The sequence below is a fragment of the Lutjanus erythropterus genome, chromosome 5 (genome assembly GCF_056507025.1).
Source record: "Lutjanus erythropterus isolate fLutEry1 chromosome 5, fLutEry1.hap2, whole genome shotgun sequence".
NCBI classification, from domain to species: domain Eukaryota; kingdom Metazoa; phylum Chordata; class Actinopteri; order Lutjaniformes; family Lutjanidae; genus Lutjanus; species Lutjanus erythropterus.
The window spans coordinates 17,536,057-17,561,830 of record NC_139321.1 but is presented as its reverse complement, the minus strand read 5'-3'; the positions used below and the strand labels follow the sequence as shown (position 1 = coordinate 17,561,830).

General features: G+C 39.8%; 1 protein-coding gene across 3 annotated transcripts; it reads left to right on the top strand.

Annotated features, from left to right (window-relative positions):
* Positions 1-733: 733 nt before the first annotated feature.
* On the top strand, positions 734-25,774 carry lnx2b (ligand of numb-protein X 2b). 3 transcript variants are annotated; one of them, XM_084718940.1, is made up of 10 exons: positions 734-1,013; positions 9,708-10,287; positions 14,435-14,628; positions 17,443-17,642; positions 19,535-19,969; positions 21,546-21,689; positions 22,615-22,789; positions 24,360-24,603; positions 25,011-25,169; positions 25,270-25,774. In XM_084718940.1, exons 2-10 carry the CDS (start codon positions 9,878-9,880, stop codon positions 25,403-25,405), a joined length of 2,097 nt encoding a protein of 698 aa, XP_084575066.1. In that variant the 5' UTR covers positions 734-1,013; positions 9,708-9,877; the 3' UTR covers positions 25,406-25,774. The 3 variants fall into 3 exon arrangements, with proteins under 3 accessions (XP_084575066.1, XP_084575068.1, XP_084575067.1); XM_084718942.1 differs by lacking the exon at positions 734-1,013 and adding an exon at positions 6,964-7,109; XM_084718941.1 differs by lacking the exon at positions 734-1,013 and adding an exon at positions 7,048-7,196.

Genomic DNA, 25,774 nt, shown 5'->3' with positions numbered 1-25,774 from the left:
ACATATACATCTGTTTTGTACTACTTGTACTTTTTAGATTATAGTTATTTATAATCTATTAATGTTATTGTATTCACATTTCTACCTATGTGCATAAGTGTGTATTATGTTATCAGAATATAAATGTATGTGTATTGTGATATTATATTATACATAAATGACATCATTATTAGATATAAACTATAACATTATTATTGTTATTATATTACATTATGCTATTCTATCATATCATTAATATTATTATTGCTGATATTATAAAACATTTATTGTTAAATTGTAAACCTACCTCCATCACATCTCTTTGTCACAAAGTTTCGGTGGATCACTGCAAACAAAGTGTGTTTATGTTTATATTCTATAGTCTGTATATTAAATTCTGTGTAAAGAATACACAAAAATAGTTTTTTTTTTTTTTAAAACTTGGTAATCATTATCAGCTCCAAAAATCCAACATCAGTCAGGCTCTAATATCTTTCCCTTTAATAGGATAATATTATATATAATAACTGTAAGTCTTTCTCCGGTATGTTTTAAGTCTTGAAAAAAAACCCCATCTATTTTCCATTTAAAATAGAACATACCATTAAATGGTTTAATGTTCAATTCTGTATAACAATAGCAGTACAGTGCTGTGTGTGTAGTCCTGTGTGTGTAGTCCTGTGTGTGTAGTACTGTGTGTGTAGTACTGTGTACACCTGCATGTGCTGCTCTTCCTGTGCTGCTGGCGTAGATTTGGTCGAAACTGGGAAAGTCGCCCAGCCTCCGCCTGTAGGTTGAACTACACCTGGGACGATCCCGGAGGACTCTGATAGTTCAACGACAGCAATGCGGTAAAAAAAAGAAAAAAAAGAAAAGAAAAGAAAAGAAATGTCAGAAAACCTGGGCGGTGTATCAGCTGGTGTCCAGTGTTCAGGCTGAGTTTTATCTTGTGACAGACTTCACACTGGTCTCTTTGTTTGAGCTAACGACGTTAGCGACACGTTAGCTGCTTCCTGAAAACAACCTCCGCACAGGTAAGACGAGTTTCACTCTCCACTTCGGCCATTCACCCTTGTTTATTTAAACAGACGCGAAACAAAGCCGCTTCTGACTTTTAAGGCTCCACCGAGCCCGTGTGCGATGTTAAAATTGCAGGTGTATTTGCAGGAGGTGTTGACAGAAAAGTGAGTTTCCGTCCTCAAGGTGTGTAGCAGCAGTTAGCGCTCTCTCGGCAGGTTATGTATGAGCTGAAGGTGAAGACTTCATGTCAGGTTAACTGCGGTATTAACGCGATATACCGTCCATCTGACTGATAGCTATGAAGGATAACTTTTATTACCTCTTCTGTCTTTTGATCTGTCACGCTGCTGTAGTGATTAGGACCAAACCAACAGCCATGAGCTGACAGGAGGGGGACAGTGAGTTATTTATGGTCCCATTGACAACACACACACACACACACACACACACACACATGCAGGAAGGCAGGCAGGGTGGAAAGTGATCACTAAGGTCCTCAGTCAGTTTTAGTTTGAATCTACAAATAGTAAATTCATTTCTAATTGTATATATTAGTATTTAAAAAGGTTCATATCAGTGGTTGAAATGAACACTCACTCAGCTTAAGTACTATCAGAATCAGAAAGGGGTTTTTTTGCCAAGTAGGTTTTCACTTACAAGGAAATTGCTGTGGTATATTGGTGCATAACAACAAACAAAGAACTGGAAATATAAATAAATATGAAGGCAAGTGCTGTCAGTTAAAACAGCATAAACGGGAGAATAAAGAATACACAATAGCGTGCAAAAAAAAAGGAAAACGAAACGTACGAAACAGTAGAAACAACATTTACACGTGTGATTTAAATAGATGGAGGAGCTGTGCAGTTTTATGTAGGAGTGAAGAAGGTTTGATATTCTTTGAGAAGAGCCTGACCAATATTGGATTTTTGGGGCCATTGTAATATTAGGGAGTGACAAAATTTTGTTATCGACATATCAGCCAATTTTCTGTATCCATATACTTAAAATCCAAAATGATATCAGGGCACTGAAACAGTAGACTTTCATTGTTATTTTTTTTAATAACTATAGATTAAATCTCTCTCTATATATATATATATTTAACTTGAATTAAGAAAAACAATCAAATATATATACAATGCTGCCTGAAAAACTTCTAGGAAAAAAAACAATTAGCATTATGTTATGTAACAACATATATGCCAGTACTGATATAGACTGATGTCGCTCTGCTTGGCCAGTATTGGGCCGATAATACTGGCCGACCGGTACAGCAGTCTGGCTTTAATTGATTATTTTCATCATTGATTAATCTGTCCATTCTTTTCTCAATTAATCAATTAGTTGTTTGATCCAAAAAATGTTGTCTTGTTTTGTCCTCAACCCAAAGATATTCAGTTTACTGTCAGCGGGGAGCAAAGATACCAGAAGATATTAACATTTAAGAAGCTGGAATCAGAGAACTTTGACTTTTCTTCCTTGAAAATGACTCAAACCGATTATTTGGTCATCAATTTGGTTTGCAGTCAATTCAATAATCAACTAATTTCTGATTAATCATTGCAGCTCTACTTTACTAACCATTTAACATTAATGTAACCATTGTTTCTTGGTTGGTAGGAATCTCCCATCCCTCTGTAGGAATTTATATTTTTGCATCATAATTGTCATTTTCACGGAAAAAGCTATTAATATTGTGATGTTGCAACATTTGCTGGTGTCTGCACCAAACGAACATATTCTCTTACATCTGGAGAACAAGATTTGCAGGTCAGGGCATATCTGCACCACCGCAGTACTTCATTATAATGCTGTTTTGTGACATATTTTTTCCATCAAAACATGGTAGCTGGATATTGCACTTGGCCATATTGTGTTTTCAGTAATATTTTGAAAAATTGTGCAGCCCTCGTGGGTAACAATTTCTCTTTCAATACTCTTCTTCTAATCTTAATTTAATCAACCCCAACATGACAGTGATCATTTTATTTTTGATACAATATTTTTTGCTTATGGCAGTTGAAAAAAAACTACTGGGTGTCCAAAATCAACAAAATTTGAAAGTTCTTTGTAGTTTTAAGTAAATTGTTTTCACCACTGGCCAAGATGCATAAATTGCCCTAATTTATTGTGATTATGTGTGATTATCTGTGTTGTCTTCAAAAGGGCTACTTTTGTAATTAAGTATTTTTCAACAAGGGAAAACAGACTTCATCTAAATAATGTTTTAGCCAAGCACCAGAACCTCTGTTTGCCCAAAATATTCTGTTATTTGTGCCTGTAGCTCTTGGAAATACAGTCAGTAGAGCAGCTGTTTCTATGCTGAATTGTTGTGTGTGGGGGGGGATGAATATGAATATAGTTGTCTCACTGAGACACTGTGAAGGTCGCTAAATAAGTTCTGGAAAATCTTTTTTTTTTAGAAAGAAATAATCAGTTATCATAGAACTCGTTTCTGTTTTCATTGGCTGATTCAGTGACGCACAGTGTAGGAAACTGCGCAGACAGCTCTTGTTTATGAATTACTGTTATCCTCTGTCCTTCACGCTGGCAAAATCCTTGGCTCAAGATAAGTTAAATCTATGGGTGGTGTTTGTTTGGTATGAGCAGGAAGGCTACTGTACAGCGGTAGACTCAGAGGCTCTGTGAATAAAAGCAGGATGTGAGATTCGTAGCCGAGACTGGTACCACCAGACCACATGTGAGTCCCTGTAGTGAGGCTGAGTTGGGGGACAAAGTTGGAGTGAAAAACGCTTTGGAGAATGTGGTTTTATTATCACTCAGATGGTTTTGTTGTTGATTATTTCCTGCACACAGATATGAAATGCAAATTCTGGTTGTGGATTTAAAGCAGGAGACTTAGTTTGCATGTTGTTGCTATAGCAGTTTATGTTCAAACAGTGTTCAAAATAGACTTAGCAATAGATTTGAGTTCAAATACAAAGGAAATAATACTTTGAATTTATTTTAAACAGGCACTGAACGTAGGAAATACCCATGTAACTCTAATGATAAGTGACGTGTAATTGATTCAGACGTAAAAGTGTGATGTTGGACGTGTTTGAGCTTTTCATTTGATTATGTCATACATACTGAGACACTGATGATTAAGAGTCATTCACCTCTGGGTAGCAATTTGATTCTTTTTCCATTTCATGTGCAGTTTTTAGTGAGTTATGTCTGTTGGTAATACCAGACACTGACGTAAGGTAGAGGTAACACACATCCTGTCTCATGGATTCTGATGGAGAAATTATTAGTCTGACATGGCCTCACCTGTGTTCATCGAGGGTGTGGCAGCGCATGTGACTCATTCATATCGACCATCAAAGCCAGTGATTCGGCTCAGCTTTGAAGGAACGCCACCTCCTCCGGTAATCCTGTGGGAGACCAGAGGACACCGTACGGCCACAGACATTTCCCTCGAAAGCTTAGACTGTCACATGATTACAAGACATTTGATTTGGATAAGGTTCCCTCAGTAAGGCTGGTCATATTGATGTCTTGGTTGGCTCTAAACCTGTGCAAACATACTTCACCCTGTCTATTGCAACACTGTCTTGTTCAGCTACTTATTAAGTGTGGACTTGTGAAATATTTTCTTATTCTAGTGTAGGATTAATTTGAATACATGTCTGGGATGTTGTACTTGTGATGCTGAGGTAGATGTCAAATGTTAATAGAAAACTAAAGGACTTTTTTCAACAGTAGAAATGATAATTTACACTTACACATTTCTAGTGCTGCAACTAATGATTGTTTTCATTATTTCTTGTTTATTTTGTTTGACTAATTAGTTATTTTTTTTGTCTAGTCAGAAGAAATTGAAGGTCTCAAAGCCAAAAGTTACACATTCATATTATCCATGGGGTTCAACAACCAAGTTTCAACCTCATACTGTGAGCCTTCACCAAAACTGTGTTACAGTTTCACAACATCCAGATTCCTTCTATGAAAACAGCAAATTCGTGATCATCGGCAATCTACAAATATGTCGGGGCTACACATCTACGCACTTCATTCAGTAAAGACTGAGGATAATCCCCCGGCTTTTGTTGCAAAAATGGGGTAGAAACAATCAAAGAGTTGAAAAAAACTTCATTGCTGGACCAATCCCAAGTATTTAGGGTGACTTTTCATAGTTGTGTGCCTACCACTGAGGAGAATAGGAGGAGAGGGTCATTTTTCATGTCCTTGAAAAATTCTAAAGGGCAGCTGTTCTTGCCGCCGATCAAGCAACTGTTTTGTATTTAGAAATCCCCAGAAAATCGGTAGGCAGCAAGATCGTCAATCATCTTGTGTTGTGAGACTAGGGGTTTCCTGAGCCTGCTCAAACTGCACCAGAAACACCCAAGATGATATATGAAAATCAAAATGCCAACGAAAATTTAAAAGTGAATGGGAGTTTAAGTGGGAAGAATATGACACATCTACAGATGAAATTTACTGTAGTGCGGCAACCTGTTTTCTCAACTAGCCGACAGGTCTAGCTCATCTGTTGTCAGGAAACACTGTATCACAATTCATGGGAAAAGCGAACAACACAAGTCTGTGTTATGTTGCGTTCAGTTGCCTTTGTTTTCTAAGTTTTCATTTTGGCCACCAAAAATGTTATTTGGCCACCAGTTTCTGGGGCTTAGTGGTCCATGTGTTCAGTACTTAAAAATATTGCTCCATTATCTCTGAATAACAGTCAAATACCCAACGATCTTCAGGATAGAGTTGCCAGTGACAATTATTTTCATTATCAATTAATCTGCCTGTTATTTTCGCAATCCTTTTGGCAATAAAATAAACAAAAATACAGTAAAATAGCCTTCATGATTTCACAACGGTCCAAAATCCAAAAATACTCACTTTATGATAGAAAACAGAGCAAAGCAGTAAAGCTTGCAGTTAGTGAATCAACTGATCAATTCATTGACTACCCAATCAATTAGCTAATTGTTTATGCGCTGCACTTTTTATTTACATTATGCTTCTGCGTTTTGACAAGTCTCCATTTCACATGGAGCATCCCTAGAAAGACGAGTACCTCCATTGACGTCCTGCTGCATCCTTGAGAAGCGTGGAGATATACTGCTGTGTCAGTTTGGTAATAGTGGACAGTCATTGATCGTTACAGAGGCAGCCACCTTCAGACACAATAATCAGGAGGGTCTACAGGGTCGTCTTCCTGTGAAGTTGACCACTGCTCTAATGAAGACATGCTGCACGCGCTGGCGTCTCTCTGTGGCCAGCTGTAACCTCCAGCTTGTGCACGCTGCTTTATCACAATGCAAATAATAATACGCCTTGATAGGAGTGTAGCTGTGAATATTTTATTGATAAGATGACCAACTGTGCCTTTTGCAGTAGAGCAGCAGACTGCATTTAATGTAGGTGTACTGTATTTATCTGTTGTTTCACATTCATGCACCAGGTCATGTGATTTCCAAGTAAATGGAGCACAGCCTGGTTTGTACTGTGCCTCCCTCTCAGTGCTACAGGATCCATGACCCCCCTATCCATTACAGGACGAGGTATCACTTATACAGAGTGAAGACAAAGGCAGAAAGACGGTCTGTGTGACCTCAGCCTGTGTGCATGTATGTGGAGCAATGTGTTTGTGTACATATATTTGTAGTCGCTCATGTGTGTTTGCAATCAGTCATTCAGCCACAGAGAGTACTTTACCTGGGGTAGTGCAACATCAGCAGTCTGAGTCCCCAACCCCCCCAACACACACACACACACACACACACACACACACACACACACACACACACACACACACACACACACACACACACACACACACATTCAATGGCATTGACAGAGGCAGAATGAACACTTCTCCACTCACTCTGCCTAGTTACACCAATTCCCCTCTGCATTCCTCACACCGGTGCAGTCAGAGCTCATACACATCCACGCTCATGCACACAAATGTGTGTCCCCCCACACGCACTCAGGCGCGCGCGCACACGCATACACATTATTCTGACGGCGTGCTGCTGGAGAGGCAGGGCTCTGGTTTCATTCAGGCTTCAGGCGGCTGCGAGGTTAGAATCTCGTGTTTGCGTGCAGTGGCTACTGGGCGCTTGACAACAAAGATATCATCTCGGGTGAGTCGCTCCAAGGCAATAACACTGAAGATAAAGCAGTCTTTTTGTGGATGAAATCAGGACTGAGGTCAGAGACGGGAACTAAAGGTAGTGAGTTCATTGTGGTGGCTTATTTTTTTCTTTTTCATATGAAGTAATGTGCAACAGAACATTTTCCTTTACCCCTCGGAGTTCTTAGGACAAAGCCATGCATCTTAAGGTGGTGTTTTGTGGGGGAGTTTTTCTGTTTTCCACTTTAGCTCCTCAAACAGCATGAAGTTTTCTAAAATGATGCCTGCTTATGTCATACAAAATTAATTTTCTGCAACTTAAAGGTCCAGTGTGAACGATTTATGGGGATTTTTTGGCAGAATATGGCAGAAATTAACTGTACTGTTTATAAGTATGTTTCCATGAGTGAATAATCACCTAAAAAATTGGAATTGCCGTGTTTTTATTCTTACCTTAGAAAGACCTGTTTATATCTACAGAGGGTGCAGGGTCCTCTTCCATGGAGGTTGCCATGTTGCACTGCCATGTGTTTACAAAAGCTCAGAACGAACAAACCAAATGCTAGCTCTAGATATGACTTTTAACGCTTTTCTCAGGCACTATATGTTCTCTGTGGTAGAAGTAGGAGACAAATTAATTCTTGTAAGTATCCTGATTCTCATTTTACAATTCCTGAATCCATTTTATGTATAGTTAGCTAGTCCTTAGTCAGTTAGCTTGACACTCATAATGGCAAGCACCACTAACTAAATAAACTAAATAACCAGTCATGATAATATTATCTGAACAAACACATCTGTTGTATTTCACATGCTTAACATAAAACAACGTGTGCTGAGACTTTCTGACATATTTCCTCTGATTTGTGCAAGCAAGCTAATTGCTGCTAACTTGACATTGCTAACTCAGTTTATTAGTCAGGCTTTAACACTTTACACTGACCAGCTACAGCAAGCTCAAAGGGTGAAAACTCAAACTCCAAATTCCCGCTTGGTTTAAAAATACAGGAGCTCAACAAACATCTTATTTTATTTATTATTTTCTTATGGTCCTAGCTTGCTGAGAAGGAACTATAAAACTGAGCAGTTCACTGAAAAAAATACTTTTTAAGAGCTTTTATGTCCAGTATAAAAATTATACTTCTGAAATAAAACTCAGAAAGACTGACTGACTATGTGATGTGCATTGTCTTTGGAAATATGACTCATGATATTCAGTCTAAAGAAGGGTATGATTCAACTTATTCCATAGTCTAGTGCAGAGGTGCCCAAATTCTTTCCTATGAAAGGCCAAAAATGAATCTGCATGGACTTTAATTCCAAAAAATAAATGTTGATGTTAGTTAAAATTCCATTACAATTATATGTATTATATTTTTTTCTTATTGAAAATGTACTTTCTAAATCTAAAATACAGTTTCAAAGTAATTCAAACACTGCTCTTTAATCTGCTTAAAAGTTATTTTATTCATTTGCAAAGAAACTGCCTCGATCTGTTCGTCCTGACTGGCAGATTGACAGACTGAAAGCCAGTGACACAATATACATGAACAAATGTGAGCATTAGTGGTAGGGAGAGCAAATACCATTATTCTTTTTAGGTAAGATGTTTTAATATAATTTAATAGGGAAGTTAAACAGCATGTGGTGTACATTGCCTTAAAACTAGGTTATGTACTGTAGCTGCACACAATTTATTTTTCTTAGTCCGTAAGGATTTTAGAGCACTTTCAAAATAAGAAGAATAAAAGCATGAGCTTGTCAAATGCCATGCTGGGCCAAAACTAAGGAAGTGTGGGTTAAGTGTGGCCAAATGTAGTGGCTCTTGTGTCATAAAGACAAACAAAAATTGCAGTAAATTATAATATTGAATTCCAGTACTTAAGAATTATCCTAGCCCTTCTACATGTTTGGAGGAGGAAAGCAAAACCAGATGTTTGATGCCACTAAATCCTACACACTGATCCTTCAAAGATATTTATTGCTCCCAACTCTAATGATTAGTGAATAAATGTTCGCCCTTAACGTTTCATTTCATTCTGCTGCCACACTCGTGCTGTTTTTATGGATGCAAGCTAGATTCCCTGAGATCTAACTCGATGTATTTGGTGTAATTTATGATATGTGAGTTTACTTTTGATATTTGTTCATATGTGTCCAAAAGTTTCTCAGAAGAATGTGTTCCTAATCAGCACTCTCCTTATGAGAGGGAATTAAAGGAGATTAGGAGCTGCACAAAGGGATGGAGACCACTGCTGATTGGGTGCGAGGGGTCATTAGTGATGGGGGTTGTATTTCTGCCCAGTTCATTCAAAATTCTTACTCTCGTGTAGCGCCATGCCTTTGTTCCTTCCCATTAGCAGGGGTTTGACTTTAGTCCAGTTTCTCTTGCCTCATTTCACAGAGTTTAGCCCCTTCAGTGTGGAGCATGGTGACTTTTAGCTGAGATGAGAATTCCTTTTGTCCCTCAGGAAACTAGCTGAGAGGAAGCAGCTGCGGCTCACAGCCATATTGCTGCTGCTCTGTGGATTTGTCATTTCCTGTGGAGCTGACCGGTCTGAGGAGGAATAGTTCTGCACCAGACCTTACTGTGTTTCTCTGTCAACAGAAAATCAAGATGAAGACATGGAGATAACATTTTTGATGCCGGATCATTGTTGCACAGTTGGAATGGATTTTATCTTTGGACATGCATGTATAGACTCATAAAATATACCACACACAGTTTTTAAGGAGATAAGAGGACGCAGAGTTTTTCCAAAGACAAAGAAGCTTGGAATGATGGCTACAACAGAAACCAAAGTTGCCGGCAGCGGCGGCACAGCGGGTCTGTCATGGGCGCGGGTTTGTAAGGAGTGTGGCCAGCAGCACGAAGGCCTTGAAAGCCACCTGTACGAGTACCAGGATGATGTGGACGATGAACTGGTTTGCCACATCTGCTTGCAGCCGCTCCTCAGACCAATGGACACCCCTTGTGGTCACACCTATTGCTTTCACTGTCTGAGCAACTTCTTGAAAGAGCAGGACTTCTGCCCCGTGGACCGCCAGCGGCTGCAGTTGCACCAGTGTCGTCCCTCCAGCCTGCTGGTCAGGAACCTGCTGGACAAGCTGACTGTGATGTGTCCTCACAGTGCAGAGTGCCAGCAGCAGATGCAGCGCTGCGAACTACAGCCTCACCTGCACAACAGGTATGACTCGGGATGGTATATGACACCAGGTTCAGAGGATATTATTTGGCTTTTGGGCTACAGTGATTAATATTTATGAACTTAATTTATAGCACATTTAATAAATTCATACATACTTAAAGTACTTTACATAAAAAAGGAATAAACACAATTCAAATAAAATAAATAAATAAAAATCAGGGAATTTGATTGACAGGCAAAAAAAACATAAACATTTGAAGGCATAATCAACCACTGGAAAAAAACAATTAAATACCTTTAAAATGACTGCTCACAGTGTGTTATTTAGGAATGCCAAAAAATGTCTTTTGTCTCAAAAGGGTGTTCATAATATCATATTCTTATCATAGAAGCCATATTATTCAAGATATAACAATACCAAAAACTCACAGTACTATAATACGATATGGTAAAAAGTCCAATATACCGTCTTTATCATAATATTAAAAAACTTAAATAGATGAGGACTTGAAATAACAATCTTTTATTAAATAACAAGCCTGATGTACACAACATTTTTTTCTGTTACACAATTCATTTCCCCTTCTAACTTAAAATACTTCTGCTTTCCTTCTTTAATAAAATAAAATGGGTAACCAGTCATGACCTAAGCATGTGCAAAAGAAAACTGGCAATATGAATTCTTGAATTATGTCTGTAAAATCGTAAAACAAAACAATGTAGCAGTCAATAGAAGTCTCTTTTTAAAAAATAAAATAAAAATACCGCTACTGATAATAATGATTAACCATGTAATATCATGGTAGATATTGTCGCAGTCCAGTACGGTAATATCACATTTTTTTTATTGCGATATTCAACATATTGTTATATCCCTACGTACTATATACATATAATGTAATCCTGTACAGTGGTTTAGCAAATATTACTTTCTGACTCTTGAGTCACCTCTGGTAATAGCTGTAGTTTGCTGTAGAAAAGTAAAGTCTGAGTCAGAGGCAGACCTTGCCTGAAGCAAAACAGTTGTGTTTATTATGCTGCAGCAGGGCAACGATACACACAATATAATATGCAGACAACAACAACTGTTTCACGGGAGTTCGAAGGGAGGCCAAGAGATATGAGACATATGAGGGAGAATACACCTGAAAAGTTGTGTATTACAGTCAGTAGTATATTATAGTACAAGGTGGTGGCACAGGATAAGATAACACTGTATAGAGAAAACATGACAATTACATATTTCTTCCAGAGTGAAATTAGTTTTTACTAAAGAAGTTTGTGATGATAATGTGATGTGTCCTTATGCCATATTTATTTTTGTCGCTGGTGCTCTAATGCTGCGTTCCAGTCAAGTTGGAGGACGGAATTTCCCAGTTGATATTTCCAACTTCTGACCTCCAAGCGATCCAGTTGCACAACACCAAAAGTAAACAAAAAACATGCAAATGTCTTTGGCACGAGTACACACAATTGAAATATTGGAGATCTCTTTTCACATATAAATGAAACAGAGGATGAAACCATAAGAAGCTACCTAATAACACTGGGAACATATTTGACATCAGTTTACTTGCAGAACAGGTTTTGCTACATGATAATACATATTTTAATAAAATGCAGGCAAATGTAATTTACATTGTCTTTTAGTTGATGGGTTATGGAGGCTGCCATTGTTGTGTGACATTAGACAACTTCTGGCTTCTTCATAAAGTGTTTACAAGTTTAGAAACTCCGACTTTGAATGGTGTTCAATTGTACTTTTTTTTTTCCAGTGGGAGGTCGTCAAAGAGAAAAACTTTTGGACACCTGTAGATTAACAGAAGAGAGGGTCGATAATACAAAACTAAAAGACTCCAGTACACTGTCACTTGTAATCAGAGGTTTAATAATAATAACATTTTGGTAAAATGGCCCTCATCAAGTTATTTTGCAAGACAAAAGGAGAGACCATTTAAACAGGCAGGTTAATCCATGTGGACAAATCTGGTAACACAAAGATACTTTCGTCTTGCAAAATAACCTGATAAAGGTAAGTGAACTGAATTGTTATTATCAAATCTCAGGTTGTACATGAAGAAGACATGTGGGAGTCTTTCTGTTTTGTGTTGTAGGAGGTCGAAAAGTTTTAAATTCGGAGTTGTCTGGAATGCAGCATAAGGTGTTGAACTGATCCTTCCTACTATCCTCTGAAAACTAACCCCACTGACTGGTCACGTGGCCATTAAAGGAATAGTTTGGAAAATACACTTATCTTTTCGAGAGTTAGAGGGGAAGATTGATACCACTCTCATATCTGTCAGTTTAATATGAAGCTACAGCTACTAGCCAGTTAGCTTAGCTTAGCATGAAGACTGAAAGCATGGGGAAACGGCTAGCTTTGTTGGGCTTTGTCCAAGGTAACTAAATCCACCTAACAGCACCTCTGAAGTTTATTAATTAATATGTAACATGTTGTTTGTTTAAACTGTACCGCGTGTGTGTGAAAAATTACAACTTCCCCCCGCTTGTGTCGTCTTATAGCATACAGACATGAAAGTAGAATCAATATTGTCATCTAACTCTGCAAAAAAAGCAAATAAGCATTTCCAAAAATGAACTGAAATTAAATAAATCAAATGTCTGGTTCATGCCTATACATATACAATTTGCACATATCTCCAGGTAAACAAAAGATCTTGAGTTTGTTAAGTCATGACAAAAGAATTTGGACTATTTCTCAGGAATGTAAAATAACTGTCATCAAAACTGTTTGTTCCTCCTCTTCGTGCCCTTACAAAGACTGTTTTTTTTTCTCTTTGCAGTTGTACCATTTATTGCTTTTAGTACAGGTCCCCTATGAACACACAAACTTATAATTATTGAGCTCGAGGCGAGGTGCGGGTCAGCAGTCCTGTTTTTCACATGGCCTGTGTGCTGCTTATCATCCTGGTGGCCAGCTGTGACGCAGTCAGTTGTGGGCGGCTGATTGTCCTGCTGCAGCCTCTCTGTGCAAACAATGAGGAGACAAAGTTCAGGCATGGGGAACCAGCAGCAGTCCCAGCACTCTGACTGACTTAATCAGACTCAGCCTATCTCACACAGACACACTGCAATGCAGTGAAATCGTCTGCTCATCTGCATAGTGCTTCTCTTCTCTTGAATAAATACACTCCTCTCTCTTCTTTTCTTCTCCCTGCCCCCTGAAAACACCTTTAACAACAATTTTCTTATTTTTTCCATGTGTATGTTCATCTATCCCTGGCACTCCTTGGTACATTTAAAGGGATAGTTTGGACATTTTGAAGTGGAGTTGTATGGAGCACTTATCAGTGTATTACCTACAGTAGATGGTGGACACCTCCCCAGTTTGGTTAAGCAGCAGAGGTCGTGGTGTAGGAAGCTAAATAATGTCCTGCTGTGGACAGGATCAAACATATTTCAGCCTCCTAAAGTAACATCAGTTTAAGGGTATGTTATATTTAGAATGTTTTCACAGCTTTACCAGCCATCAGACAGCCTTTTCTGATGAGAAACTGCTGTTATATGAACCAAATGAACCAACCAAACTCCATGGCGAAATCAGTCATTTCACCCTGCAGAACACTGGAACGGCTGGTCGACCACTGCCTCGGTCTGTTAGCTTGTTTATGTTATTGTGTGATTTTGATGTTTTAAAGGATTAGCTCGGATTCACCAAAGTCATAATAATAACACAAACCAACTAAGAGATAGAGGCAGCAGTAGACCAGCAACCCCTGTGTGCTGCAAGATAAAATCACAGATTTTGCCAGTGGAATCTGGTTGCTTTGGAGAGCGTGATATCTGGGTTATTTGATAACGGTTCCCTGGCAAAAAAGGATGTCTGACAACAAGGTTAAGCAGTGAAAATTAATGTGGTGGGGTTTTTTTTAGGTGGCTAAAATATGTTTGCTACTCACCCTGTCAACAGCAGTGCATAGTTTCTGAGCTGGTACTCCTCTCCGCTTCTCCAAACTGTAAGTAGTACACTGTATGTGGAGTTGTATGAAGTACCTCAGACAACCCCACTTCAAGAAAACAACTCTATCCCTTTAAGGACATCCTTTTCCATTTCACCATTAAGATTTATATTCATGTGGTGTTTCTAAAAGAGTAAAATCACTGGTCAGTCATCAGGCATATCATTCTGTTTACTAGTTTCCTCCTTGTTCCTGTCTGTCCTCAGATGTCCTGCTTTTAGAAGACTGAGGGAGGAAGCAGAGAAGAGGAAGAGGCCCTCGTGGAACGAGCTCAAGGGACGTAAGGGTGACGGAGAGTCATCTGGTGATGCTAAACTTTCAGCAACTCTGTCCCGAAATCCCACACGAGATCAGCCGGAGCCCGGGCTCATTAATCCTGCCTATGAAGAAAGCGAGGATGGTATGGAGACATTTTTCTCATACTAACAACCACCATTATGTAAAACAACACAACCACGCAGCACAAGCACACAAACATGATAATTAGAATCACCACTACTAGGGCAGTGATTTGCAATAGGAGGTCAGTCATTTTGTGTGTCACTGAATATGAATAATGTTTATAGAAGCTTCTAGGCTAAACGGAAACCACCTCTTTGCTGGGGTGGTTGCCGAAGACCTAAATCCTCATGCCCATCCCCTTCAGTGGGGGTGGTTGTCAAAACACACAGACGGGAACTGCTGATGTTTTGAGCCTCGAGGTTTTATTCCAAGTCTGTCGCAGGTGAATCATCAGCTGAGTCGCAGGAACATGTACCAGCTCTCAGATGTTTTAACCAGATAGTCTCATTCCCGAGAAAAACTCTGAAAACAACTTTAAACCCGCTACCATGGACCAAAGTCCAATGAAACATAGTTGCCAGGCAACTGGTCATCAGTGTCTATAGAGAAGTTTGTATTGTTGTCATTATAATCAAATTACTGCTGTGAACAGGTAAAATCTTACAGACTTAAGTAAAATAAAATGAGCTTACTCTTTTAAAACTACAGTTAAGCTTTGTATTCATTGGTTGTTGAAATAGTACTTTGTAAGCTTTAAAATGCCGGTATGTTGACTCATCCAGGTTATACTCTGTCTACAGTCAGCTGACATCATGCCCCTGTAGTGATTGTGGGACTAATAAGATTGTCAGCACTGCTGAGGCATATAAATACTTGTGTAGTGTCTGTGTGTGTACATGCAGATCAGTGCTAAGGTGGAGATGCTCTATTTAGTGTACTGTTACTATACTGATATGATGACATGTCAGTTTCAACTTATCTATGATAGTGTTCACTGTGTATTGCAGTGTTGCCCAACCCTGGTCCTCAGGGCCCACTGTCCTGCGTGTTTTAGATGTTTCCCTGCTACAACACACCTGATTCAAATGATCAGGTTGTTATCAGGCTTCTGCAGAGGCTTGATGACGAGCTGATCATGTGAATCAGGTGTGTTGGAGCAGGGAAACATCTAAAACACGCAGGACAGTGGGCCCTGAGGACCAGGGTTGGGGAACACTGGTGTATTGTACAGTATTGAACAGTTACTGGTTGACACAGCATTGTTTAATTTTGGAGGGTGGCGGGGCTTTTTATGCCGTTAATCAATAGGACAGCTGAAGATTTGACAGGAAATGGGGAGAGAGAGTGGGGAATGACACGCAGCAAAGGGCTGCAGGCGGGATTTGCACCTACAGCGGCTGCAGAGGATTCATAGCCTCCGTACATGAGGTGCGTGCTGTACCAACTGAGCTACCCAGGTGCCCCGAGCATTGTGTAATTTAAGCATATCTCTCTCTGTCTCCCTCATATCGGTGAAGGATTACTCCAGAATTTTGATTTCTTGCTCTTTTTCCTTGGAGTTTAGATTGAAAAGATCAACATCTATCTCTTTGCATTCAGTAAAGAGATTGGTACAAGATGTGCTCAGTTTAACTTAGAACAAACAAAAATGTCAGAGTTCCCATGGCAACATAGTACATGAAGTTTGTGCTAGTAAAACTGCACGGCAACAGTGCAAAAGTCTCAACAGGTTTGCAAATATAACATGAGAATCTGTATCGCTCAGAGAGAATATCGTGGCGCTTTTTACATCCGATTTGTATCAGAAAGTTTGAACATAACCTCTTCCAGAGCAGGTTACATGTGCAGCATAAGTTACCATTGTGATCTAGCCAGGTTATGTTTAGTTTAGTTTTTGCTAACTTCTACAGAGGAGCAATAGAAAGCATCCTGACCAGAAACATCACAAACTGGTATGGCATGTGCACAGCCCAGGTCAGGAAAACTCTACAGCTGGTCATTAAACCTGCCCTGAACACCACTGGTAGCCATCTACCAAGCATCAGTGATATTGGGGATCCTCAGCAATCCACCTCATTAATTACCTTGCTCTATTTTTTTTTTTCTATGTTTTTTAGTTTTTATGTCCTCACTCAATCTAATCTAATCAATCAATCAAAGAGGAACTTCGCAAAAGTCTCACTTTATGATGTTGTTGCATAATGATAAATAAATCTCTTTTTATTCTTTTATGCTTAACGTCATGACACAGAAATGCTTGGCTTTCAACTCAACATACTTTTGAATGAAATAAAAACGGTCAGATAGTCACAGACGTTGTAAACCAGTGGTCCCCAACCCTGGTCCTCAGGGCCCACTGCCCTGCGTGTTTTAGATGTTTCCCTGCTCCAACACACCTGATTCACATGATCAGCTCGTCATCAAGCCTCTGCAGAAGCCTGACAACAGCCTGATCCTTTGAAACCACTTTATTATGTTGGTGAAAGTAAAAGTGAGGGCACCTGAGATGAAATAATTACTCATTGTACCATAAAACTGTCTGCGTGTACATGGTAATTTAACCAGGAAGTTGGTCTGTAAACTATGAGGGCTGTTGATGATTTAAATAGTCTTTTTTAACTGTGACTGTATTTTCTGTCTCACACATAAGTTTATCTAACCCGTGAGTTTGGTTAAAACCTAGATTATTGCCTGAGTGCTCATGTTTCTTGCCCTGCTTGACTCATGCTTCAGTGATGTTGTTTAGATTTACAGTGTTATAACTTGTGAACAGAATGACAGCCAGCATATTTGTATTTAAACTTTATTATCGCATACTGCATGTTTATCAGGCATATTACATGGTGCAACTCAGCCAGTGAGAACTGAGCATATACTTCATAAACAGAAAATACAGCCATATTTATTCCACTCCTGCTATTCTTCCCTGCAGACAACACCCCCCTGCGGTCTAGTCTGGTGGCCGAGGCCAACGTGGTGGAGCTGTTCAGAGAGGAGCCAGAGGAGGAGCTGGGCCTTCGCATTGTAGGGGGGAAAGACACACCGCTGGGGAACATTGTCATCCAGGAGATTGTCAGGGACTCGGTAGCAGCCCGTGATGGCAGACTGGCCCCAGGGGACCACATCTTAGAGGTGAGAGAGACGGTGGTGGGATAATCTGTCCCATAATGTCAAGTATTCATCTCCTTGTCAGCTGTGGGAATTCAGAAGCATCCTGGTAGCATAGCGTGACACACTCTGGCATGTTTTTGCATAAACACTTTGTCACTGCATTCTCGTGGTATTATAAACACAGTGCTTTGCAGCGGGAAAAAGTAGACATTCAAGATAAACAAGTTTTAGCTCCATGGAAACAAGGCGTGGTTAATATTGCAGGGCTAACACATCATGTCAGAGAAAGCAACTTGACCAGGTTGTTGTCACTGATTGACTTCTGTTTGAGAGGGTTAATGTTCAAACATGAGGTGAGCTAAAATGTAACCTGTTCTTTTGGGAAGAGTTATATAACCAGAGCTATTACGAAACAAAAATGTGATCGGTTTTCTGGTTGTGGAGATCATTTATTGTGCTACTTGAGGTCGCATCTAATGATTAATTTTAGTCTCCGCTAATAATTTGTCAGAATGTCAGAAAACTGTGGAAAAAGTCATTACAATATCCAGAGCCCAAAGTGAACCAATGACCACGAGTTCAAGCCCTGTAATGTAAGACCAAGAAATTGTCACATTTGACAAGCTGGAGTCATCAAATGTTTGGTATGCTTGCTTGAAAAATGACTTTAACAGAATTAGAATCAGAAATACTTTGATTGATCCTGGGGGATATGGGATAGTATGGAGAATTATAAAACATGTAAACATATGTGCATCATACTACAATAAAAAATGTGTAAAGAAATTAAGCATAAGTAAAAATATGTATAATACAATATATAACAAGTTGTTAAAATGCAATTTAAATAAATTAGAAATAGTATTAGTATTAGTTGAAGTGTACCGTCAAAAAAAGCAGTAATTATGCCGTTGTACATACCAGAGTATTACACTGTTGAATTATTAGTTATTGGAATTATTGGTTATTATTATAAAGTTATAAATAGATTAAATAAATTATTAAAATAGTTGCAAGTTAATTTTCTTTCAATTAACTAATTGATTAATTTACTAATCATTGCAGCTCTGGTGCCACTTTTGGTGTCACTTTTATAGACATCCTATTATCTAAATATGAGATGTCAGCATCAGTTCTGTAAATGTAATACATACATATTATGAACTAATTTTGAGTATGGTTGAGTGTTTTGTTTGCAGGAACATGTTTGGTTTCCACAGTAAAGAATAGAAGTGCAGAATATGAATATGAGATTTTAATAAGTTGTCGTTTCCTCTCTTCCAACAATGTCTTCCTCCTTGGATTTCCCCCTCCAGTTCTCCTGGAATGTGCTCCCGCTGTAAACTGAGCTTATTGACTATTTCAGCCTCGGCTCTGGCACCCCCGCGTCGGTGTGTCTTCCAAAATGCAGCTTTTGCCTCTAAAGCCAACCAATCCCGACCTTGGAAATGAAAACAAAAACCTGCCAGGCAACAGGCTGCCATCAGGATGTGAAACATTAGCTGCAGTTTTTTTTGGGCTTTTGCTGGAAAGCTGCTGGATGTAAAGAGATATGGTGAAGATGAGTGAAGACTGCATCACCAAGATTTTGAAACTCAATCTTTCTCTTCTCCTTGAATCAATGTATTGATTTTTGTGGAGGCATTGTCACTTTGGGACACTCTTACTTTAATCAGAAGAGGCTGATAATGATGTGTGACATAATATTTTGTTATGGTTCTGATCATTTTATGCACCATTATCTTGCAGGAAAAGTAACATAATTAGTTAGTCTCAATCTTCTGCTGAACAGAAACCTCCTCACAACTTTATAGAGTTGCAGAATACATGTACAATGTGTACTGGTGAGTTTATGATAGGCTGCTCCTTCACTGACTGTGTTGTTTCTTCTCTCTGTGGCGTCCTGTCTCCAGGTCAATGACGTCAGTTTGGCTTCAGTCCCCCACGCCCGGGCCATTGCAGTGCTGCGGCAGCCGTCTCTCCTCAGGCTCACTGTTATGCAGGAGAAAGGCTTCAAAACAAGGGATCCACGGTCTGAACATCACCAGTCTTCCTCTTCTTCCTCTTCCACCGCCTCCCAGACCTCTCACAGTCCCCATGGCAACGCTACCTCCAATCACAACCCTGGCACAGTCCTGCAAGTGATGTTAATGAAGAGTCAGCGCAGCGAGCCACTCGGCATCAAACTTATCCGTAAATCAGATGAGAGCGGGGTTTTTATCCTGGACCTGCTGGCTGGTGGTTTGGCCGCCAAAGATGGAAAACTGAGGAACAATGACAAGGTGTTGGCCATCAATGGACACGACCTGAGGCACGGTACACCTGAGAGCGCCGCCCAGATCATACAGGTACATTAAAGGACCAAAGATAAGATTTTATACATTTTAGCCCATTAAATACAAATGACATACACTGTACATTATATTGACCACGAGTTTAAAGATTGATTTCTACTGTTGGTTTGAGTTCTTTTCAGTATGTTAAACATTTATACACCTACATTTTAAAGTTATGTTATTGTGTAAGCATGGACTAGTTTGAACTCATCTGTGCAGGAGCATTTAAAAGATCAGTGTCTCACTCTCCCCTTCCAAGTATGTAGGAGAGCCTACAGTGGTCGCAAAACACACAAAAAATGATTTTGTTCTGAGTTACTGTGGAAACATTGCAGTTCAACATTGCAACCACTGTGGAATAGGATTCATGCCCTCTGTAAATATGAACAGCTCATTCTAAGGTAACAAATACACAATGACTCTTATTTTAAGTCATTATACACTAGTAAAAACACACTCGTTAATATTATATTTGTTTTCTGCTGTATTCTGTTAATAAACCTCAGTAAATCTTACATACTGGTCATTTAAGGAATTTCAGACAGATTTGGGAGGTGATAGCCAAGAAGTATTGCACTAATGAACTATGATTGTTTTTTTAATAATCAATGCAATGCAGATTGTTTCTCTGCAGACAAACAATTCTGGGTAGGATTATGTGATTTATGTAGTTAAATCATAGAAAGGCTGCTGTTCTGCAGTCAGTTCTTATTATCACATGAATGCAGCAGCAAGGGAGACTTTCAGAACAGTCATTGCTTTCAGTTACTGTACGTTGCAATGATGCAATATTAACAAAACAAGTCTAAACACCTTGAGCTTTGCTAGCTTAGAAGTCACAGCATTCTTGTTTTTTTTTTTTTTTACCTTTATTATTCTCTAGTGCTCTCTTTTTCAGGAACGCCCTGATCACATTCACACAGTTACACACATGCACACACAGTTACATCCAGATAACATGCCCTGCTTGCAGGGTAATAGTAAAAAAAATCAGAACGAGTTTTATTGTCAAGTAGGTTTTCACATACAAGGAATTTGCTGTGGTCTATTGGTACATATCAAAAAACATAGTGCAAGAAAATATACATAAAGATGAAAGCAACCACTGCATCTAAAAAAAAAAGCATAATTAGAAATTTGACAATAACATATGAAAAACAAAAATATATTATAAAAATAATAGAAACACTGTGTAATAAGTGACTGTATAGGTTTTTGCAGGAATGTGAAAACTGTTGGTCAGAAAAATGGAAAGTTCACAGTATTATGTTAAAGAATATTTTGCAGTATGCAAGATAAGAGTCCAAAGGTAAAAGATTACATACCATAAGCAAGTTTAAAAACTCTGCAAGTTGAATTTCATTCATTACTATGATCCAAAAGCTACCAGGAAGGTAGCTGATGAATCTGAAAACTTAAATTAATTATTGAAAAGGGTTTTCAGTTACATAAATGATATGTTGTTGATTGCACAAAGCATGTAAAACTACCAAACACCTAAACTGAATCAGTGACGACAGAGTTCATAATAGAGTGCTGTATCTGTGTTTGCTGTGAAATTAATTGCTCTTCTTTTGTGTTCATCCAGGCGAGTGAGGTGCGTGTGAACTTTGTGGTGATGAGACCTGCTGAGACTCAGGAGGACGGAGGAAGCAGCAGAGAGGGACAACACAGCAGAGCAGCCAGGAGGCCTGAGCCGCAGTACTTCAGACGCCGCTCCACCTACATGAAGGTAGTACTCAACATTTCAATCAATCAGTTATTTATTTATTAACGATCACACAACCAAAGTCCTCGCAACCACTACTCAAGCTACTTTTTAAATAAATTCTTTATATCCACATTTATCTGTGCCCTGACCAGCTGTTGGCTGCTGGCACTGTAACTTCCTCTTACACAGCTAACCACAATGTTGTTCGCAGTATCTAACAAACCTTACATGTTTCTGTTTACTCAGTGTAATTGTGACGATTGCTCTTTTGTCAGTCACACTCACTTGTACCATACACTGACAGTAGGAAGAATAGCAACCCCCTGGTTGGGGGTGCGAAGCTTTGAGAGCAGACACCTGCGTCGGTGAGCAGAGATGAAAGCCCTTCTCCGGGGCCTCCCTCTGTCCTGATCAAAAGGCCCGGGGTGCTGCTCACTCTGCTGCTACGGGGCCGCTGTCTTGTTGTTTTTTGGCTGTTTCTTTGCGTGGCAGAGGATCAAAGCTGGTAACAGTTAGCTTTCGCCTGCAGAGTTGAACCTTTTCGTCTTGCTGGGGGGGATGGGTTCCCTGCTGGGGGGAGGAAGAGCCCCCACCTCCCCCAAGCTTCCCTTCTCAGGCTTTACAGACTGCAGTGGGAAACAAGTAGGAGCTGTCATTTTCCACACATCTTTTCCACTACGAGAGCTCACTGTTGATCCTCACACGTTACCTCGAGCCTTACCTCTCAGCTCCCTCTCAAATGTTTCACATTTGTTTCTACGAGGGGTTTCGTAAGAGGAATCCATTAAGTCTGAGGGTCCTGCAGAGGCTGAAGTTAATTGGCAGCACAGACAGGAAACATGGCATCCTGAATGAAACCGACATTATTTTAAAAATCCATAGGGTGGTGCTGATCAATACATTAGTCTTTACCTGCTGATATGAATTTGTCTCATTGTTCATACAGGATCCTCCAGGTGGGTTTTCCAGCCAGGAAAAGACTGTGAGCCTGAAGAAAGAGCCTCGGCTCTCCCTGGGCATCACCATTGCCGGGGGGAGGGACTGTCGCAGTCGCCTGCCCGTTTACATCACAAGTGTGCAGCCGGTCGGCTGTCTGCACCGAGATGGCACCATCAAAAGAGGTACAGAGCCACATCTGGTCATCTAGAAGAGTATTTGCATTAGTTGCAGCCTGAATTTCACTTCAAGTTCTCAGGCCACGTCTTCAGATGTCTTTTTTTTATGTGGCCAACAGTTCAAAATCCATATAAATATAGTAAGCCTGAAATCCTCACGTGTAAGAAGCTCTAGCCAGCAAGTGTTTGACATTTTAGCTAAAGAAATGACTCAAATGATGATGAAATGATAGTGATTGTGTCAGGAGTGGGGTCAGCGCAGTCAGTTCAAGCTTTGAATCAAAAAATCTTGTGAGGATATTTGGATAAACACACAGATGACAGCAACAAACACAGAACTGTTTCATGGGAAACTATTTCCAGCTCTGTTTGCAAGTCTATTATAGTGTGACAGTTCTAAAGGAAGGAGGCAATTCTCTTTTCACTTGCTTCTTTTCAGTGATAGTGTGTTGTTCAGGGACACTTAACCAGACAAGATGTGTGCTAAAATGAAGGCTTGATACTGACATATCTGGGAGAGGTGCTTTCTCGAACTATTGTGCCTGCCTTTGAAATACCCACGTTAAGTTGGTTAAATATACGTAAATGCACCTTCTCTCTATTCCAGCCTTCTGTCCAGACTAAAATGTTGTGTTTCTCCCCCCTTAAATTGCCTTCAGAGGGTGTAAATCTTAAATCCCTGCAGTTTGTACAGGGTAAACCGAGCCTTTTCAAAACAATGGTATGAACCAGCCGACTGAGGGTCGTGGGCTGTGTGCCACAGTCCCAGAGAAGACAACTTTTAGGCGCTTCAAACGTTCTCTGTGATCCTCTATTTTAAATGTCACTGTAGCAGAATATATAGCAGAACTGCTGTCATTAACTTCTGTTATGTTGACTTCGTCAGAAAAACATCTCGATTATAACACAAGGATTTTATTGCCTCTTTGTGAGTGACCACTTGTTTACATGTGGTATTTATGAAAAATGCTGAGGTGCTGCAGCCAAGTCTTGTTTAATGGTAGAGAAAACCCCGAGGCATCATGTTGGCTTAAATGTCATTTGACATGTCATTTTTATATAAACAAACACACATGGAAACATAACTGCCATTATTGAGGTCAGAAAAAATTATTGAGGTCCATATATCCTATGATAAGTCAATAATGTAATTATCATTACAGAACTAACAGACCATTATTCTGCTTTCTCCAATAATTATGATTATGACTAAATTGAGATATGATATCCCAAATATGAAATACTAATGTGGACAGCTGGCCGTCTGTCCCAGTCCTTCTCACATGTTGGCTTGGATTTGCAGTTTTGTTGTTTGCCAACAGCAAAGAGGGTGAACATGAAGACATACAACCATTTTTATATTATAAAGATGTTTCACTGTGAACAGACATCTCTACAAAAACAACATGAAAATATCACTGTGGATTTTAAAATGTATTCGTCCGGTTGATTTGACAGCAAACTGAGTTTCCCCTCTGAGCAAAAGAATGAAAATGAAAAACTATTCCTCATGTTGCACACATGACAACTAAAATATCTCTGTCCGTGTTCACAAACATCATCTGTTTTTCCTCAGGTGACGTCCTACTGAGCATCAACGGTGTTGATCTGACCCAGCTGACCTACAACGAGGCCGTTTCTGTGCTGAAGGCGCAGACAGCTCAGTCCCAGGTGGTGCTCCGTGTCATCCAGACACTCTCCGAAGACTCAGAGGAGGACACAGAGGCTGCCAACAAGGACGAAATGGACACTCTGGAGGACTCACGGGACGACACCCTCAACTGGACGCCACTGTGGACTCGCTGGCTGGGATTACCGAGGTAAAGGCACCTTCATTATCGCCAATTACCTGAATTCTGTTCTTCCGTGTAAAGGGATAGTTTGGATTATTTGATGTCTGGTTGTATGAGGTTCTTGTTGATAGTCAGTGTGTTACCTACAGTAGATGCCAGTCGACATGTCCCTGTTTAGGAGAAACAAAGAGGAGCACCAAAATGGAAGTGATGTACTGCTGTGGACAGGGTCAGCAGCAAAATGCATTTTAGCCACTTAAAAAAGGTCTCCCTGAAAAAATCGGTATCAGTTTAAGAGTGCACTATATTTAGAATATTTTCACCGCTTTATTTTTACAGTAGACAGCCTTTTTGACAGGAAACCGCTGTTATTACTTTAATATGTTGTTAGTTTTCATATGAAAGACATTCTGACTCCACTTTTGTCACTTTAGCCACATGCACTGGTGCCGGGACATCGTCCTGCAGAAGACCAACAACGAGAGCTGGGGCTTCAGTATCGTCGGCGGCTATGAGGAGAGCCACGGCCAGCAGCCTTTCTTCATCAAAACCATCGTGCCTGGTACACCTGCTCACTTTGACGGACGCCTCAAGTAAGTTCCAAACCAATTTGACTCCCGTATGATGTAATCAGCTCCTGTTTCCTGTCACCACTCGCCAGACTTCACATTAATGGCCCCTGGTTCCCTGCAGGTGCGGTGATGAGATAGTGGCGGTGAACGGAGCCACAACAGTGGGAATGAACAACTCATCTCTCATCCCCATGCTCAAGCTGCAGAAGAATAAAGTCACACTGACTGTGGTGTCCTGGCCGGGGAGTCTCGTGTAGTAAAAGACAAACTTTTCTTACTGTCATGCTCTTAGTTGATCACACACACACACACACACACACAGATCAGTGCCCTGTTCTGCTGCATTCTTGCCTCATCCGTCCCCTCCATATGTTTGCTCATTGTTAGGTTACATTCTTGTTGTGTTTTTTAATTGGTTATGTAACACAGAACATGCATGTGTACTTAAGAATCACCATGTATACAATGGGAATGACTTTCCCAGGCATGTTCGTTCAGTGTCCTGTTACACTCAAAGGGCAGATGATTGCACAAAATGGGTTTAATCAGGGTGCAAAAATGATGACAATCAGTGAATTATATCTTAAGGGCAAACTGGAAGGATAGTTCTTGTTTTTTTGAACACC